The sequence below is a fragment of the Dromiciops gliroides genome, chromosome 1 (assembly GCF_019393635.1).
Source record: "Dromiciops gliroides isolate mDroGli1 chromosome 1, mDroGli1.pri, whole genome shotgun sequence".
Lineage (NCBI taxonomy): Eukaryota > Metazoa > Chordata > Mammalia > Microbiotheria > Microbiotheriidae > Dromiciops > Dromiciops gliroides.
Window position 1 is genome coordinate 284848024 of NC_057861.1, and position 19922 is coordinate 284867945.

The 19922-nt window shown below is 38.1% G+C and overlaps 1 protein-coding gene across 1 annotated transcript in view; it reads right to left on the bottom strand.

The window, feature by feature from the left end:
* SBSPON (somatomedin B and thrombospondin type 1 domain containing) overlaps positions 1-19922 on the bottom strand; it is a 54688-nt gene that overhangs the window by 13874 nt on the left and 20892 nt on the right. Inside the window, exons 2-4 of the mRNA XM_043976342.1 lie at positions 18948-19142; positions 8469-8562; positions 5275-5451 (exon numbers count right to left, since the gene is read on the bottom strand). Of these exons, the coding sequence (XP_043832277.1) occupies positions 5275-5451; positions 8469-8562; positions 18948-19142 (466 nt within the window). The remainder of the gene's footprint in view (positions 1-5274; positions 5452-8468; positions 8563-18947; positions 19143-19922) is intronic.

Consider the following 19922-nt stretch of genomic DNA (forward strand, 5'->3'; position numbering starts at 1 on the left):
AGATAAGCTTACATTCTAAAGCAGAAAAAAATAACAAAAGGAAGCTGGGGAGAGGGAGAGAAGGAAGGGGCAGAGAAAGTCTGAATTACTATTTTGACGTTTTAACTGGAGTTTTTAATTAGTTGGTTCTCTTAAGGTCAATGAATTATATCTAAAAAAAAAAACTTAAGCAAGCCAACTAATTAAAAACTCCAGTTAAACACCAAAATAGTATCAAGAAAAATCAAAGAAGAAATTGCCAAAATTAAGAGTGAAAAGATTTAAACACATCGAATTAATAACTAAATCTTGGGATTTAAAAAATGGCAATTAGATATCTTTTTAATGACTCTGATTTTTAAAAAAGAAAAAAGAAAATCAAATTTCAAAAATTAAAAAGGAAAATTCACAACAAATGAAGAAACAAAAGAATTCTTTAATTATTTTACCCAGCTACATGCCAATAAACCTGACACTCTAAATGAAATATATGAATATATACAATAAATATAAAGTTTTCAGATTAAAAGAAAATAAAGGACTTAAATAAACTGATTTCAGAAAGAAAAAAAAGACAATAAACAAGCCATAAATGAACTCCTGGAGGGTGAAAAAAATCCTAAGATCAGATTGATTTACAAGCAAATTCAAACATTTAAAGAACAATTTTTCCAAGATTAAATAAGCTATGGTTCTTGTTATTGACATAGTCTACTATGTTGATTTTGTCATTCAATGGTTTTTCAGTTGTTTCCAATTCTTCATGAACTCCATTTGGAGTTTTCTTGGCAAAGATAATGGAATAGTTTGCCATTTTCTTCTCCAGCTCATTTTACAGATGAGGAACTGAGGCAAATAAGGTTATGGGTCTTACCCAGAATCTCATAGTTAGTAAGCATCTGAGGCCAGATTTGAACTTAGGAAGATGAGTCTTCCTAACTCCAACCTTGGCACTCTATCCACTGTGCCACATAGCTGTCCCTATCAACTATGTTGATAGTTTTCCTCATATTGAACCAAATGTATTCTTGTTAAAAATCCAACCTTGTCAAAATATGTATATGTGTGTCTGTATGTGTAATCTTTGTGATGCATTGCCATAATTCCCTTGTTAATATCTTATTTTTAATTTTCCATCAGTATTCATTAGAAACATTAGTCTATAGGTTTTTCTATTTTGACTTTCTCTGGCTTGTATATTAAAATAATGTTTGTATCATAGAAAAAATTGATAGGTTAAGTAAGGCAAGGGCAGGGGCAAGAATGAGAAGGGAGGGCAGATTGGGGTGGTAGACAGAAGCAAAACACTGGGAAGGAGGGAAAGGGTGAAAGGAGAGAGAGGACAAACAAGGAAGAAAAAAAGGACAGAGGGAAGTAAACAGTAATTATAACTGTGAATGTGAATGGGATGAACTCTCCCATTAAATGGAAGCAGATAGCAGGGTGGATCAAAAAACAGAATCCTACAATATGTTGTTTACAAGAAACACACTTGAAATAGAGAGACACACACAGAATAAAGGTAAGGAGCTGGAGCAGAATCTATTATGCTTCAGCTGAAGTAAAAAAAAAGCAAGAGTAATAATCCTGATCTCAGACAAAACAAAAGCAAAAAATAGACCTAATTAAAAGAGATTAAAAGGAAACTACACCTTGCTAAAAGGTACCATAAACAATGAAGCAATACCAATACTACACCATAAGGAAATTAGAAGACCAAGGAATAGTGTACATGTCAGATCTATGGAGAAAGGAAGAATTCATGACCCAACAAGAAGGGGAGAACATTATAAAATGTAAAATAGATCATTTTGACCATATTAAAATAAAAGGCTTTTGTACAGAGAAAATCAATGCAATCAAGATTAGAAGAAAAGCAGGGAAACAATCTTTATAGCGAGTCTCTAATAAAGGCCTCATTTCTCAAATATATAGATAACTGAGTCAAATTTGTGAAAATATAAGTCATTCTGAGATTGATAAATGGTCAAAGGATATGAACAGGCTGTTTTCAGATGAAGAAATCAAAGGTGGTTATAGGCATATGAAGAAGTGCTTTAAATCACTTCTGATTAGAAAAATGCAAATTAAAACAACTCTGAGGTACTACCTTCACACCTGTCAGATTGGCTATTATGACAGAAAGGAAAATTATAAATGATGGAGAAGATGTGAGAAAATTGGGACACTGGTGTACTATTGGTGGTGTTGTGAACTGATCCAACCATTCTAAAGAACAATTTGGAACTATGCCCAGAGAGCAACCAAACTGTGCATACCCTTTGATCCACCAAGACCACTAGTAGATCTGTATCCCAAAGAGATCATAAAAAAGGGAAAAGGACCTACATGTACAAAAATATTTATAGCAGCTTTTTCATGGTGACAAAATAATGGAAATTGAAGGGATGCCCATCAATTGGGAAATGGCTGAACAAGCTATGGTATATGATTGTAATGAAATACTATTATGCAATTAGAAATGATGAATAGGCATATTTCAGAAAAACCTGGAAAAACTTGTATGAATGGATGCAAAGTGAAATAAGCAGAACCAGGAAACATTGTACACAGTATCAGCAACATTGTGTGATGTTCAACTATGAATAACTTAGCTCTTCTCAACTACATGATGATCTAAGACAAGAACAAAGGACTCATGAAGGAAAATGCAGTCCATATCCAGATAAAGAACTGGTGGAGTCTAAATGTAGATTGAAGCATATTTTTTTACTTTATTCTTTTTGTGGATTTTTTCTTTTTGATCTGTTTCTTTCACAACTGTGAATAATATGGAAATATGTTTTACATGATAGCACATGTATAACTACATTATCAAATTGCCTACCATTTTTGGAAGAAGGGAAGAGAGGGAGGGAGAAAAATTTGCAACTCAAAGTCTTGTAAAAAATGAATGCTAAAAATTATCTTGACATGTAATTGGGGAAAATATTATTATAAAATGTTATATTGTTTAGAAAAACACAATAAAAAGTACAGGAATAAGCAAAGCTTTCTTTAACATAATAAATAATATCTATCTAAAACTGAGCCAGCATTATATGTAATGGGATACACTAGAAGTTTTTCCAATAAAATCAGCAGTAAAATCACCATTCCTATTTGACATAGTGATAGAAATGCTAGTTTAGCAATAAGACAACAAAAAGAATAAGCATAAGCAAAGAGGAAAAATACCACTTTTTACAGATGATATTGATCCACTAAAAAACTAACTAAAGCAATAACCAGCAATGTTTCAGAATATAAGTACACCTACATAAATCATTACCATTTCTGTAATTACCAACAAAATCAGCAGGAGGAAAGATGAATTCTATTTAAAGTACAAAATATTCGGGAGTCTACCCACTGAGATATATACAAGAAGTACAACTAGAAAACATTCTTTATACAAATAAAGACTGATCTACATAGTTGGAGAAATATTAATTGCTCATGGATAGACCAAGGCAATATGATAAGTGGCAACACTACCTAAATGTATTTAGTTATTCAGTGCCATACTGAACTACCAAAAGATTGCTTCTTAGAGATTGTGTCTGAGGCCATATTCGAACACAGGAAAATGAGTCTTCCTAAATTCAGAACTGACACTCTATCCACTGAACCATATAGCTGCCCCCATTTGGTACGGAGTAGTCAATCAGTAGAACACATTAGGTGTATGATATATAGAAGCAAATGAACACAATAGTCTTATGTTTGATAAACCCAAAGATCCCAGCTATTGCAGCAAGAACTCACTACTTAACAGAAAGTCCTAGGAAAACTGGAAAGCAGTTTTGCAGAAACTAGGTATAAAACAATGTATCATCCATATATGAAGATAAGCATCAAACGGGTCTATGACTTAGGCATAAAAGGTTACATCATAAGTTAGAGGAGCAAGGTAGCAATTATTTTTCAGATGTATGGATGGGGAAAGAATTCATGAACAAGGGATAAAGTAGATAAAAGAAAGTAAAATGAACCATTTTGATAGCATAAAACTGAAAAGTTGTTTTCACAAAACCAAAGCAGCTAAAATTATGAGAGGAAGGTAAAGGTGGAGGAAAGTTTTTGCAGCAAGGTTCTCTGATAAAGGTCTCATTTCTAAGCTATGAAGGGAATTGATTCAGGTTTATAAGAACAGGAGCCATTACCCAATTGATAAATCATCAAAGGTTATGAACAGATGGATCTCAAGTGAAAAAACTCAGACTATATATATATATATATATCCACATAAATAATGCTGCAAGACATAATAATGAAGAGAATTGCACATTATTGCTGCTCTGGGGTTCCACTTCATATCTCTCAGATTTGCAAAATTGACAACTAAGGAAAATGGTAAACGGTAGAGGGGCTGTGGAGAAATTGATATATTAATGAATTATTGGTGGAGCTGAAAGCTTGTCCAGACATCCTACTATATCTGTATATAGTAGTTTATACTACTATATCTGTACCCAAAGGAACTAAAAAAAGAGAAAAAGGACCCATATGTACAAAAATATTTGTAGCAGCATTTTTGTAGTGACAAAGAACTAGAAACCAAGGAGGGTTTCATCAACTGGAGAATGGCTGAACACATTATGAATATGATAGAATACTACTGTGCTCTAAGAAATGATGAAAAGGACAGTTTCAGAGAAACCTGAGAAGACTTGTATGAATTGATACAGAGTGAAATGAGCAAAACTAGAACCATATATAAAACAACATTGTAAAGGCAAACAACTTTGAAAGCTATAATACTGATCAATGAAATGACCAACCACCATTCCAGAGGACTCAATGAAACATGCTATCTACCTCCTAACAGGTGATCAATTCAAGGTACTCATTGAGACATCTCTCTTTTGGATATGGCCAATGCAGGAATTTGGTTTCACTGTGCATATTTTAACGTGGGTTTTATGAAACATGCTATCTACCTCCTAACAGGTGATCAATTCAAAGTACTCATTGAGCCATCTCTCTTTTGGATATGGCCAATGCAGGAATTTGGTTTCACTGTGCAAATTTTAATGTGGGTTTTATTTTTATTTTCAATAGGATAGGGTAGGGAATGTAGGGAGAGAAGATGGGTTTCTATTCATTGGAAATAAAATGAAAAATTTAAAAACAGAAAAAGCAGGACCTGGTACATATTATGTGTCCTCACTGAGAAAAAAGGTAGAGCTGTCCATCTCAAAGAGTTTTATCATTATAAATAAGGGGTGGGTGGGGCAGTATCCTATCCTATAATAGAGTATTTGCTTGTACAAACTAATCTACTTCTCTTACCCATCAGAATCCAGGCCATCTCCAGAACAACGCAGATTCACAGTATTCATGGCTGGAGGTTGGCAATCTACACACACAGTATAACCCTCTCGAAGGTACTGCATCCAGCGGGTCAGGGGACGATTTTCCATAGCACAATGATGAGTCAAGGATTCTGTCTTGAACTCCATACAATATCTGTTGCGGGGGGGGGGGGGAGGGAGAGTTACAGACAATTTCATAAGCTATAGTATAGGTATGACCAACAGGGAACCTTAGGGATGGTGTTCTCCAACATCAACATGACATAATGGAAAGAACATCTAACAGCATCAGAAGCCATGGCTTGTGACCCAGCTTTGTACCTAATGGTTCTACTCCTTGGAAGCATCCTAATAATAAGATTTTTTTATTGTCAAACTGAAAAACAACAAGGAACCAAGCTCCAAAACCTTGGGCACTTAAGCTTTCATATTCTCAATTTCCTCATCCAAAAAAAAAAAAGAATACCACCCCCTACCCCCAGAACTATCTGTCTCACAGGGTTGTTATAAGGAAGGTACTTTATTAAGTGTAAAACTGTTTGTTCAATGACATCATGGAGTGTTGTCTTGACTTGCTCATGAATTGTATTTAAGTGAGGCAGAGTTGCAAAAAGTCATCAGCTTCACTCTCTCTTCCAGAGTCATCAAAGTCCAGTGTCAGGACAAAGTCAAGACAACTGACAATGGCCCAGGATACAGGGATGACTTTGGTGTCTTCAATATTTGACCAAGTTCTAAGCACTCCATAGCGCCTGCTTCAGTGGCCTTCATGGCCACTGGAACAAATTTTTCTCATCCACACATTTTGATAAGGGAGGTCTTCATGTGCTTGGGTTAGACATCCCCCTAACTCACTGACAGGACTGAGGTCTCAAACTCATTAAGCCCATCTATCAAGAGAGTTTTACCGGTGTGTGGCCACTATGAATGTTACAGCTTCTTGGAGCCACAGGTGAGAGTTGGGTGAAGATGGACTTCAAATGTGGATGAGTGGTGTATAGGGTGTTCAGGGAGGACTAACACCTCTGGTAAGAGGGCTTGCCAAGTCCTTTTCAGGGCTGCTCATCTAAGTGTACAATACTATGCACATGCAAACTTGGAAATCTTGGAAAATGTAGTGAAATGTAGCAATTCTTTGGTGATCTCTCCATTTTTGGATTGGTGGCTTATTTGTTAGCTGATCTTTATCATCTTTTCTCTTCCTAATCCATGATCTCTCACTCCTACAAAGCAGAAAATCTGATATCTTGTTTCCTGGACATAGTTCTTAAATCACCTGTAATGATTTAGCTTCTCTTGTCTGCATTTTTTATTTCATTTTTTTTAAAATTATTGAGCATTTATTTTTTATTCCTTCTACTTTCCCCCATCAAAACAAGAAAGACAAAAACCCTTGTAATACATTAGCAGAGTCAACGTTATGCACTTTTCAAAGAATTTTACAAAGTCAGACAAATTAAGGTTGAGAAAAGCAGTATGCCTTCAAGACGTTTTGTGTTTCAGGAAACAGCTTAAACTTTTTCCTCAAAGAGCTTTTGTTAATATGGCTTATGAGTTATCATTATTTATTATATTAAAAATTAAAACATCTTAGTATTATGAAAATAGTTTCAACCTTGTAGACATTCTGAAAAGGTCTCAAGGATCCCTGGACTACACTTCAAAAACTGCTGCATCAGACCAGTGGAAAAACAATCTCTGAGGAGTTCTTTAAAGAGAACTTCCAGGCATAGGTAAGGATTTTCAGAGTCATTAAAAGTAAAGGGAAATCTAACAACATAAGCTATGCTGACTTGAGATTTAAATGTTATTTTATTTATAACTCTAATATAAAAACAAATCAGAAATGTCCAAAGGGAACTGCAAACAAAATCACTTTGACACTATTATTTCCTTACTGAGCTACAAAGATTTTTGAGAATGAAGAACTATGACAGATTCTTAAAGAAGGCTGCAGAATAATGTCTGAAGTATCTATCCTGTTCTCAAAGGTCTTATCTACAGGCAGATTAATGAGCTACATGATCTATTGGAAGAAACTTCATCCCAGCTTGATTATCCTTCATATGATGAGATATCCATATGGCAGAGTAGAAAGGGTGCTGGATTTAGAATGAGGAGATCCAGGTTTGAATCATAACTCTGCCACATTAACTTTGTGACTATGGGCAAGTCATAGAATCTCTGTTGGCCTCATGTTCCTCATCCATAAAATGAAGTAATAGTACTTTAATTACTTGCTTCTCAGGGTTGTTGTTGAGAAAGCAAGGAGCATCATACAAATTTGAGGTTTTTACAAGTACTATGACATATGTGCTCCTTTGAAATGCACCTGGCAGAAATTATGCTGTTGTCTATAGAATCTATCTAGACTATAACTATTGGAAATAACTCATTTGTATTTGCTTTAAGGTTCACACAGTGATCTATTCATAGCAATCCTATTAAGTAGGTAAAGAAAATATTACTTCCCACCTTTTACAGATGAAGAAACTGAGGATGTGAGAAATTAAGTGATTTGCACATGGTCATACAGCTAGTAAGTATGGAGCTGAGAATTCCCAGTACCAATTCCAGCTCTCTTTCCATTACATCAAAGTGTACTAATTCACAAGGTGATGTGAGCATTACTATCCATATCACTTTGAGCAAGTTGCCTCTCAGGGTCTCATTTCCCTCCTCCATAAAATGAAGTGGTTAGATTAGATGATCTAAGGTCCTCCAGCTCTAGGTATGTGATCTTGTAGTTTCATTTTTATACAGAACCTTTCTCAAAAAAATAGAATTCATACCTAATTTAACCTTGACAACATTCATAAAACCAAGAAGACATATATTCCTTACTCTGTGGTGGTGGTGGTGGTGCAGATATTAAGTTCAGAAAGGATAAATATGGGGGGGCAGCTAGGTGGCACAGTGGATAAAGTGGCCCTGGATTCAGGAGTACCTAAGTTCAAATCCGGCCTCAGACACTTGACACTTACTAGCTGTGTGACCCTGGGCAAGTCACTTAATCCCCATTGCCTAGCAAAAAAAAAAAAAAAAAAGGATAAATACACTAAACAAACAGAAAAAGTAAATTCAATTATCCAACTTATGCACAAATAAGCTTGATTTTTATAACTGACCTGACTACTCAATCTTCAAATTTTAAGTCAAAAGAGTAATTACCCAGCATCCCCTGTGTCTGCTGCAGACCACTGTGGAGATGCCACCTGTCTTTTTCTCTCCTTGTTGTATGCAGAGGTAGTGATGAAAGCAGGAACTGCAAAGGAAAAGATTGTATTAAAACAGACAGTCTAAAAAATAAAGCACTCACAGTAAAGTTCCCAGTCCTTTGGCTTTATGACACATATCTTGAAAAGTTCTAAATCCCTATGACCCATTGAGCTAGATCATTAAAAGGTAAATGGAAATATCCCCTTAACCATATTTGAGAGAGGTTTGCACACATACTTTATGGGAAGGGAATAAATGGGGCTCACACCCATGACTTCAGGATGAGATGACCCATGTCTGTAATCCATGCTATTGGGGAGCCTGAGGCTAGTGGATTGCTTGAGTTCTGGAGTTCCAAACTGCAGTAAAGTTAATCCAGACTTGGTGTCTGAACTAAGTCTGGCATCAATATGGCAAACCCCTAGATGAAGTGGTAGTGGGGAGAAAGAAACTAACATACCTAATAGGGCAAACCAGCCCAGGTCAGAAAAATGGAGATCAAATCTTCCATGATGATCAGCATTGGTTTGGGCTCCATAAGTGGCCTCTGCACATCTAGTCTGGGAGAGGTAGGGAAATCTGACCTCAAAAATAAAATATACTAAAATATACTAAAAAGTAGAGGCCGAGAGGAAAAACACAATGGCAAGTAGAAAAAGAACTAAAAGGGATATATTTAAAAAGAGGTAGGTCAAGTTAATGAACACCTTTAAAGCACTTATTAAGTACCAGACACTATGCTGAGCTCTGGGTATAGAAATAAATGCAAAAATAGTCCAAAGAGTTCACAATCTAATAAGAGAAGTGACATGCAAACAACTATGTACAAAAAAATATATATGCAAGATAAAACAGAGATAATCTCAGGGCAAAAGCATTAGAATTATGGAGATCCACAAAGATTTCCTGCAGGAGGCAGAATATTAGCTAAATCTTGAAGTTAGGAGGCTAAGAATTCCAAGAATGGGGGACAGCCAGTGAAAAGGCATGGCATCAGGAGATGAACAAGGAGACCAGTATTACTGGATTGTAGAGTGTGTTAAGGAGAATAAGGTATAAAAAGACTAGGAAGGCAAGGGGAGGCCATTTTATAAAGAACTTTAAAACATAAACAGGATTCTATATTTGATCCTGGGCATAATAAGGAGCTGCTGCAGTTTATTGAATGAGTTGGGGGAGGAGCGGGGAGGGGTGGCATGAGCAAACCTGCTTTAGGAAGAACAGTTTGACAGTTGATTGAAGGATGGACCAGAATGGGGAGCGACCTGGGGCAAGAAGGCCAACCTGACAGTAGTTGCTTGTAATACTGCAGGTGTTTATAATGAGAGACAGTGTCAGGGGAAAGAAGAGGGCATAAAGGAAAGATGTTACAACAGTTATAGCAACAAGATTTGGTAAATGATTGGATATAGGGGGTGAGAGAGTGAGGAGTCAGGGATGACACCTAAGTTGAGAGCCTTTCTTCTCTCTCCTTTTAAATTCTCCTTCTTTTCTTTTCTATCTGTCCTGTCTCCTCTATACCTTCCTACAAGTGATCTCATTCCTTCCCATTTTCTCCAGCAGATTGCCCCCTCTATCATCATTCCTACTCTCTCATTTACATATATGTATATATACACATTATGTACACATATACATATATGTGTATATACATATGTGCATACATATACATATGTAAAAGCTAAGGCTCTAGTCAGTCTAAAGCTGCTCTATATTGAAATTCTTTCCTTTTTCATTTAAGACTTGGTCTCCAATAATAAGCACACCTAAAGGATCTTGTGTTCCTAATTACTTCCCCATTTCTAGTTACTTGAATGACCATGTTTTAATTAACTAAGTGTGGAGGGGCAGAATATCTAGTAATAAACACATGCGTCATCATAAAAGTTTTAATCCAAATTACCTGATGAATTTATTTCAATTTTTTTTAAAAAGGTACAATGGGGACAGCAAGGTGGTACAGTGGATAGAGCACTGGCCCTAGAGGAGGACCTGAGTTCAAATCTGGACCCAGACACTTGACACTTACTAGCTGTGTGACCCTGGGCAAGTCACTTAACCCTCACTGCCCCACAAAAAAAAAGGTACAATGCCTTCTAATGAGTGGCTGATATGTTCTATTTCAATTTCTATTTTATCTTCTGGTTCTAGACTATCAGGACAATTTTCCTTCATAATGTTTGGGGGGGCAGGGCAATGAGGGTTAAGTGACTTGCCCCAAGTCAAACAGCTAGGAAGAGTCAAGTGTCTGAGGCCACATTTGAACTCAGGTCCTCCTGAATCCAGGGCCGGTGCTTCATCCACTGAGCCACCTAGCTGCCCCCATGGCTGATATGTTCATACAGAAAATTAAAGTGAAATAAATTCATCTTAAAAAGTGTTTAATGTCCTTTGATCTAATGGAGAGATCTTAGGTCTTCTCAAAAGTCGATTATGCATCACTGGTCTATAAAAATAATGTGGAAGGAGAAAATAATGGAAATATAAGAGTTAGCATCCATCTGCTAACTTGAAGTTTATAAAACACATTGTACAATAGTAGGAAAAGATACAATAACATTAAATGATTCAAAGGAATGGGAAGCATGTATATTACTGTGGATTTTATGACTCGTGTTTATGATAGAAATCTACTTAGATGCATAAAATGGAAAAATGGTCATTTGAACTAACCCTCATAAAACTTCAAATAAAGGCTTTAGGGTCCAGCATCAGTGATAATGGCTCTCTAAGAAGACCCTTATTTGAATCAGTGGCTCTCAGTTATTAGAATACACCATTACTATTTCAGTATAAATGATGGAGGTTAACAGAGATGTCTGTAACAAACATAAACTTAATGTGTTCTGGAATGTGACAAGCAGAAAGGAGGTCTGCAGGAAGAAAAGAAGACAGAAGGAGATTGTATTTGGTGGTGGTAGGGTCAGGGTAGGGTTCCTTTTCTGCCCCAGTTGAACTTATCTAGGGGTGTGAAGGGTTAGCTTTTGGTGAAAATATGAGGCAGGGGAAAGGGGGAAGAGGAATGGGTTCTTCAAGATGACAGGTCCTTCTGTGGGTGCAGCCTCAGGGAATTAGCAAGCTTTAAGAGCTAATGAAATCAATATTAGATAGGAAGTCAAAAAACTTGGGTTCTAGCATTGGTTCTGCCATTAACTGACTTCATAAAATTAAGAAAATCATTTCATCTTTGGGGGTTCAAGTTACCTCATCTGCAAAGTGAAAGTTAGATTTGGTGATTTCTAAAGTCTCATCCAACTCTAAAGCCAATGAATCTCTGAAGTTTCATGACATAGTGGGGGGAATATAGACATCCAATCAGGAAATTTGGGTTCAGATCCTCTCTCCTAATTTATTTGCTATGTGACCTTAAGCTTAAGATCTTAACACATGATTTCTCAGAATTTCACTTTCCTCATTCACAGAAAAAAGTTAGATTGGATCAAGTCTGAGGCCTCTTCTAGGTCACTAGTCTATGAGGCCTTTCCCAGTCCCAGCAGATGCAAGAGTCTTCTCCAAAATGATTTTCCATCTACTCTGTATGTTTCTTATATGTACCTAATTATCTACATTTTGTCCACCTCATGAGATGAGCTTCTGAGCAGGGACTGTTTATGCCTTTCCTTGTTTAGCATACTGTCTGGTACATAATAAACACTTAATACATCCTTTTTGATTGGATGATTGATTTATTCAACCAATAAAGCTCCATCTCAACTGGTGGGAATAATTAAACCCCTGAGGTAGACGTGCTATTGCACTTCACACTTCGTATTTCCACTGGGCTGGGATCAATGACCATATTTTACGTAATTATCACTTTGAATAGTTCAAACTTCAATATGACCACTTTGGGAGATTCATTATTCCTACTAAACAGGATCAAGTTATCCTACTAGAGAGTGTCTCCTTAGGCCCAGTAATTGTTACTATGGTTCTGACATAGTCCAGAGTACTTGAGTACTTCCAGTATCTTAAGGGGTATCATTAAAGTCTTTAAAATTATCAAAGTAAAATTTAAAAGCAAACGTGTATTTGTTGATGTGTCTAATAACACTCTGAAGACTAGAAGAAGGTCAAAAAAATCAAAGAATCCTAGAGTATCATGCTTCTAAAAAGTGGAGGAAATAATCATCCAAACCCACTTCCATCTGTTCTGTGCATATTTTCTGTCTACCTAAGTATTGTCTCACCTATTAGGATAGAAACTCCTTGAGCGCATGAACTGTTTTTTGTCTTTTCTTGTATCCCCAGCAATTATCACAGTGCCTTAAACATAGTAAATGCTTACAAATGATTGCTGACTGACTGATACTAAAGCCAACAACATTTCAGGAGCTGATTACCAAGTTGCTGTCCTTTGCTTCTACTGAAGGGGAGGGGGGGCGGGGTGAATATCCCAGTAGGTCCTGTCTACAGATATCCCAGTAGGTCCTGTCTACAGAATTCTAGGACACTTCCCTTCCTTCTTCAATAAGTTCAGTACCTGGATCACAATCTTTGTCCCTCCCCAACTCCTGACTTCATACTAGGAGACTTCAACATACATATTGATAATACTTCCTTAATCATGTTAACCTCACAGGTCCTCAATTTCTTCATTTCCCATGACCTACTCCTCTACCCCACTCTAGACATACATAAAAATGGCCACATCTTTCTCTTGCTGTCACCTAAAAATATACCACTTCCAGTTTCATACACTCTGAAATTCCTTTATCTGCTCACCATCTATTGGCTTTCCACTTTTCTTCCCTTCAAGTACCAAAGCCTGCTCTTCATGCACACCATGACCTCCAAACCCTCAGGCCATCATTCTAGCACCAGCCAAACTCTCCTCCTTTCCACATCTTCACCTCTTAATGAACCCATTCAACTCTACATTGTCCTCTTGGGTCCCTTATCCCCTTATCTTATTACTTGTTGTATCTTTCCAAGCCTCAGTCTGAGATCACTCCCCCCATCTGCTGCCTTTGCCCCTACATATGTGCTTCTGAATGAAGGTGGAGAAAAATAAATAGACCATTCTTTGGGGGTCCAGTACAAACTTTTGTTACATAACTTCAAATGGGCCCTCAATGCTGCTAGACAATCTTTCTTCACTTCTTGAATTAACTCACTATCCCACTCACCACAACAGCTCTCCCAAATCTTTTTATACCTCTTAAATAAAGCCTTCCATGGATAACCCTTCTACATCTTCTGAGGTGAAAACACTGCCTCCTATTTTACTGAAAAAAACTGAGGCCTTTCACTGAGAGCTCCCTCTTCTCCCCTCCTCTTCTTCATATCAGTCAGATGCCTCTATCACTATCTCCTTCACCCCTGTCTCAAGAGAAGAAGTAGCTTTTCTCATTGCCAAGACAAACTCCTCTACTTTCCTAAGTGATCCCCTTCCATCCTGTCTTTTCCAGGCAATTGACCCCTCAATTATCCCCACTCTCTCATTTATCTTCAACTTCTTCCCTATCTACCAGCTGCTTCCCTCCTGCCTAGAAACATGCCCCTGTCTTGACCATGCTCAAAAAATAAACAAAAAAAACACCTAAAACATAATTTGATCCTTCCATCCTGCTTATCATTCCATTTCTCCCGCCTTTTGTGGCTAAACTCTCCTTGAAAAGGCCAACCACAGTAAATGCCTCCACTTTCTCTCCTCTTACTCTCTTAGCATTCCACAGTCTGGCCTTCTACCTCATCATTCATCAGAGACTGCTCTCTCCAAAATTATTAATGATCTCTTCCTTGCCAAATCTAGTAGCCTCTGGTTAATACTCATTCTCTTTGACCTCTCCACAGCATTTGATAGTGTTGATTACCCTCTACTTTTTTTTTTTGATCCCTCTACTTCTTGATACTCTCTTCTCTAAGTTTTCAGGACACTCTCTTTCCTGGTTTTCCTCCCTTTATCTGACCACTTCTTAGTCTCCAGTTCACACCCCTTATACATGGGTGTCCCCCAGGGTTCTATTTCAGGCCTTCTTCTCACTTCCTTCTATAATATTTCACTTGGTGATCTTATGAGCTCCTTTAGATTCAATTATCATCTCTTTATTGATGATTCTCAAATCTACTTACCCAGCTCTCCCTGCTGACCTCCAGGCTCCTATCTCCAACTGCCTAGTAGACATCTTGAACTGTATGTCTTGTAGACAGCTTAAACTCAACATGTCCAAAACTATCTTTCCCCAAAACCCTCCCTGCTTCCAAACTTCTCTATGACTGTGAGGGCATAGCTCTCTTCCCCATCCCCCAACCTAGGCATTATCCTGGACTCTGAACTATCTCCCACCCCTCACAGCCAATCTGTTGCCAAGTCCTGTCAATTTCACCTTTGCAACATCTTTCAAATATGTCCTCTTCTGCCCCTTGGTGCAGAGCTTCATGTCATCATGCCTGGACCCCCATAATACCCTGCTTATCAGTATGTCTTCAACAAGTCTCTCCCCAATCCAGTTCCATCCTCCACTAAGCTACAAAAGTGATTTTTCTGAAGTGAAGAAGGTCTGACCGTGTTATGTCCCTCCTTGCCCCTCCTTATCACCTCCAGCATCATGTATAAAATCCTCTCTTTGGCATTCAAGACCCTTCCTAACCTACCCCCCTCCACCAACCTTTCCAGTCTTCTCACACCTTACACCTCAACCCCAACCACATCGTCTTTGATACAGTTTGACCAACTTCCTTGATGTTCCTCAGGAAGATTCTCCATCTCTCAGTTCTGGGCATTTTCATTGACTGTCCCCCATGCCTGGAATGCTCCTCCTCCTTATTTCTGTCTCCTGGCTTCCTTCAAGTCCCAGTCAAAATACCACCTTCTAGAGGAAGTCTTTCCCTTAATTCTAGAGCCTTCCCTCTGTTGAGTATTTCATACTTATCCTGTATATTGCTTGTTTGTGAGCTCCTTGTTGGCAGAGATTGTCTTTTGCTTCCTTTTGAATCACCAATGCTTAGCACAGTGCCTATCACACAGTAGGTGATTAATAAATGCTCACTGACTAATGCAATACCTCTGCTGCCTTCTTGTGAAGATAAGAAAATACCAGAGGCTTTGGGTTAGGTCCCCTCTCGATGAGATAGATTTCTATGGTGAGATGAGTTAGGGATTAATTTGGATGAACAAACTCCTCTTTTAAAATACAAATACCTCCTTAAAATATCCTATCCTTAGCATAAGAGACTTCATTCAGATAATCAGATTGCTTTTCTCCAATCTGAGGAAAAGAAATGGGGGAAATGAATTTTAGAGAAAGGAAGTCTGGGCAGGGTGCCACATTATGGCACTTCGGAGAGCCAGAGGACAATGGAGAGCAACAGGAATCTGAGGACCAGAGACAAAGAATGTTAGGAGGTATGAGAAAATAATGGGATTTGGCAGATACTCAAAGACTCACCTGGAGATTGATTTAAACTGATTGAATCAAGTGAGAGTGATTGACTTTGCTGATTAGCCTACTTCAAGTTAATTATATTGTAACCACACCTGGCTGGCCCTTAAGAAGGTATTGTTCTCAGAAGCTAAGGACTTTGATCTCAACTCAAGACCACCTTCAAGTCCAGTGAACCAATGAATTTGGATGACGCCTATCAATCAGCTTGAAGCAGTGTGTAGGGACCACCTCTGCTCCAGACCTATAAAAGGCTTCCACACTCAGTTTGAGGAGAGTTCATGTTTGAAGGAGGCTTATAGTGGAGGACTTGAGGAAGAACCAGACCAGGCTGGAAGTCTAGGCTAGATAGGCCTTTTCTTAACTTTCTGAACTCCATGTGTTTTCCTTTTTACTAATACCTAGTATGCTTTAATAAATGCTTAATGCCCAAAGACTGGTGCTAAAGCTTCTAATTTAAAGCAACCACACATTTAGATTTTTGTTGTTGTTGTTGATTTGGGTTTTTTTTGTTGGTTGTTTTGTTTTGGTTTTTTTTTTGCGGGGCAATGAGGGTTAAGTGACTTGCCCAGGGTCACAAAGCTAGTAAGTGTCAAGGGTCTGAGGCCAGATTTGAACTCAGGTCCTCCTGAATCCAGGGCCGGTGCTTTATCCACTGCGCCACCTAGCTGCCCCAACACAACACATATAGATTTTAAACATCACAGTGGTAAGAGCAAACTGTAGGGACAAAAAAGGAGGGAGGGGCATTGGGACAAATTTCATCTACCTAGCCAGCCTATGTATTTTTTTCCACTGAGAATTTTTTCTGCTGTCTTTGACATGCATTTCACAGCATGCCCTGAAATAGTTGTATCTCACCTAGATGTGTGAGCATCAAATGTGTTCTTAAAGGTGGAGGAGTTGGGTAAAAAAGACCACTTGATTTAAAGTTTGAAGTCCTCAGTACATCTCCCAGCACTACCTTGAACAATCAATAAATAAACATTTATTAAGTGCCTATTATGTTTCACATACTGTCATAATTGCTGGGGATACAAAAAGAGGCAAAAGGCAATCCATGCCCCCAAGGAGCTCACAATCTAATGGAGCAGAAAACATACAAGCAAATATGAACAAAGCAAGCTATATATATATATATATATATATATATATATATATATATAGGACAAATAGGAAATAATCAACAGAGAGAATTAGAATTAAGAGGGTTTAGGGAAAGCTTCCTCTAGAAGGTGGAATTTTAGCTGGGACTTGAAGGAAGCCAGGGAGATCAGCAGTCAGAGCAGAGAAGGGAGAGCAATCCATGTATGGGGAACAGCTTGAGAGAATGCCCAGAGCCAAGAGGTGGACTGTCTTGTTAATGGAACAGCCAGGAAGCCAGTGAACCTGGATCAAAGAGTATGTGGTAGGGAGTAAAGTATAATAAGCCTGGAGAGGTAGGAGGGGGCTAGGTTACGAAAGACTTTGAATGCCAAACAGAATATTTTGTATTTGATCCTAGAGGTAATAGGGAGCTACTGTAGTTAATGGGAGAGAGGGGAGCAGTGTGACATGACTGGAGCTAAATTTTAGGCAAATCACGTCAGTGACTGAATGGAAGGTAGATTTGAGTGGGGAGACTTGAGTCAATCATACCCACCAGGAGCCTATTGCAATAATGTAGACATAAGATGACGAGGGCCTGCACTAGAGTGTCAGAGGAGAGAAGAGAGCATATTAGAGAGATGTTGCAAAGGTGAAATCAATAAGCATTGGCATAAACTTGGCTGGGGGAGGCAGAGAATGGTGAAGAGTCCAGGATGACATCTAGGTTCAAGCCTAAGGAACAGAGAGGAGGATGCTGCCCTCTATGGTATTAAGGAAAGTAGGAGCGGGAGTAGGGTGGGAGAGTTAGGGGGAGAGATGATGAATTTCATTTTGAACACTACTTCTCTGGGTATTAGTTTCTTCCACTATAAAATGAGGGGGTTAGATTTGATCACCTCTAAATGTACTATCCAGTGCTAAATCTAGGATTCCTATGCTTTTCCTGTACCCAGTGGTAAAGAGAGCTATAACAGTGACAGTCTGTTGTGTCACAGGAGAGTATTGTGGCTTCCTATTCCAAGATTCTACAAACAAAAACTTTAATTGTCCAGTCCATTCTAGCAGCCAAAGGCAGGGTGGGACTGGATTTTTTTTTTAATTGAGAAAATGAAAAATAAGTTTTAAAGGAATAAATTGATAGGTCCTAAAAGCCTGCAATTAGTAGGTTCCACTAGTTGTGAACCCTCGATTTTGAATTCCCTCCCTTTTTTTCAACTATGTTTCTGGGTTCTAAGAATACAGACCACTTGATTATAAATTTGGTATTGCTACCCTTATAATTAAAAAGAGGGTTTTTTGTTCAGGATTGTTTTATAACATTTAAGGGGAAATTGTCCTCATCCATGTATGGAGAAAACGCTCCTAGGAAAATGTATCACAGTGCCTGAAACACATTAGACACTTTATAAATGTTTATTCTGTACTATGTGTGAGCTATTATTTTTATTACAAAGTGAGATGCAGAGTCAGCCTATTTTCCTCATACGAAAAATTGCCATACTTTGTGCTAAGTACTTTGTTATCAGCATTAGTCCTAAACACTACAGCTTATGATAACAGCACAAGCCATTTGGGGGCATCCTTGTATCACTATACTTAGAATGATATCTTTTCCATGTTACTGTGCATAAATGGGTCAGAGGGCTTGAAGGAACATGTCTGATAGACTATGTGAGAAAAGCTGGTGGGGAGGAAGGCATTTGTGATTGGTTGATTATTACTTCAGACTAGGGGTTGTGCCATGGAGCAGGTTCTTCTCAGAATCACGTTTTGAGAATGCCTCCAATATGTAGACCTCAACACTCCATTTCCTCCTTTCCCCTTCTCTCCACTTCCCAACCTTGGCCAAAGAGGATTTTTTTTCCTTTTTCTAACAGCAATAAATAACCAACTTTTTTGTATTAAATGGTAAAGAGTGCTATTATAGGAAGATTACAACAATGATGAACAGGAATACCATATGAATGCCCACAATCCTGTCCATGAGAAGTTGTATATTCCAGGCAACCAGCTCTCTCTTCAAGGTGTGGGCAAGGCTCCCCACCATTCTGAGGTTCCTGCTGCACGTAACGTCTACGCATTCGGGTTGCAGGTTTGCACTGCTCTGTACAACTGCTCCAGGGACTCCATTCTCCCACAATGCATGGGCGAGCTAGAAAGTAAAATGATATAACATTTACAGTGGTGAATTTCTCCAGTGGATCATACTGGCACCCCATTATCTCTTCTAATATAGGATTGAAATTCCAACACCATCTAAATTTGTCTCTGACTGGTATCCAGTTGAAAAGGTAGCATACAAATCTTCAGATTGTTTCAGTTTATCTTGCCCCTACAACTTCTCCCAGGATCTATGATTTGTCTAAGATTGCAACACATATAAGACATCAGAATATCACAATGCACCAGACAGATTTGGTAAACTTGGTCTTTCCATTAATGATAGATGATGAACCTGCAGGGACCATTCACTCAAAATCCCAAAGTGGATTTGGGGGTCCATTAAAAAAAACAAAACCTCAAATGTTGTCCTAGAGAAGGTCCAGCCTTAATCTGTATCAAGCAGATCCAAGAAGAAAGCCTAGAGTAAGACCATCCCAGAAGGTTGTTACAGTCATTGAGGACTGATAGAGATGTAGAATACAAGAGCTGAAAGAACCATAGAGATCTAGTATAACTCTCTCATTTGACAAATAAGTAAACTGAGTTAGGTTTAAGTATCACATTGGCAAAGCCAAAACATGAACTCAGGTCTTTCTAGTCCTGAGCTTCCTCCATATGCTATGTTATAAAATATTGAGACTATCAGAATCTAACCTTGACTTCTAGCAATGCCCAAGGATTTTCTCTGCCCAAGACAAGACCTTTCAAGGCAACTCGAGATAGAAGACAACTTTCTATGGGTGACACAAGTTTCCCAGAACTGATCTGG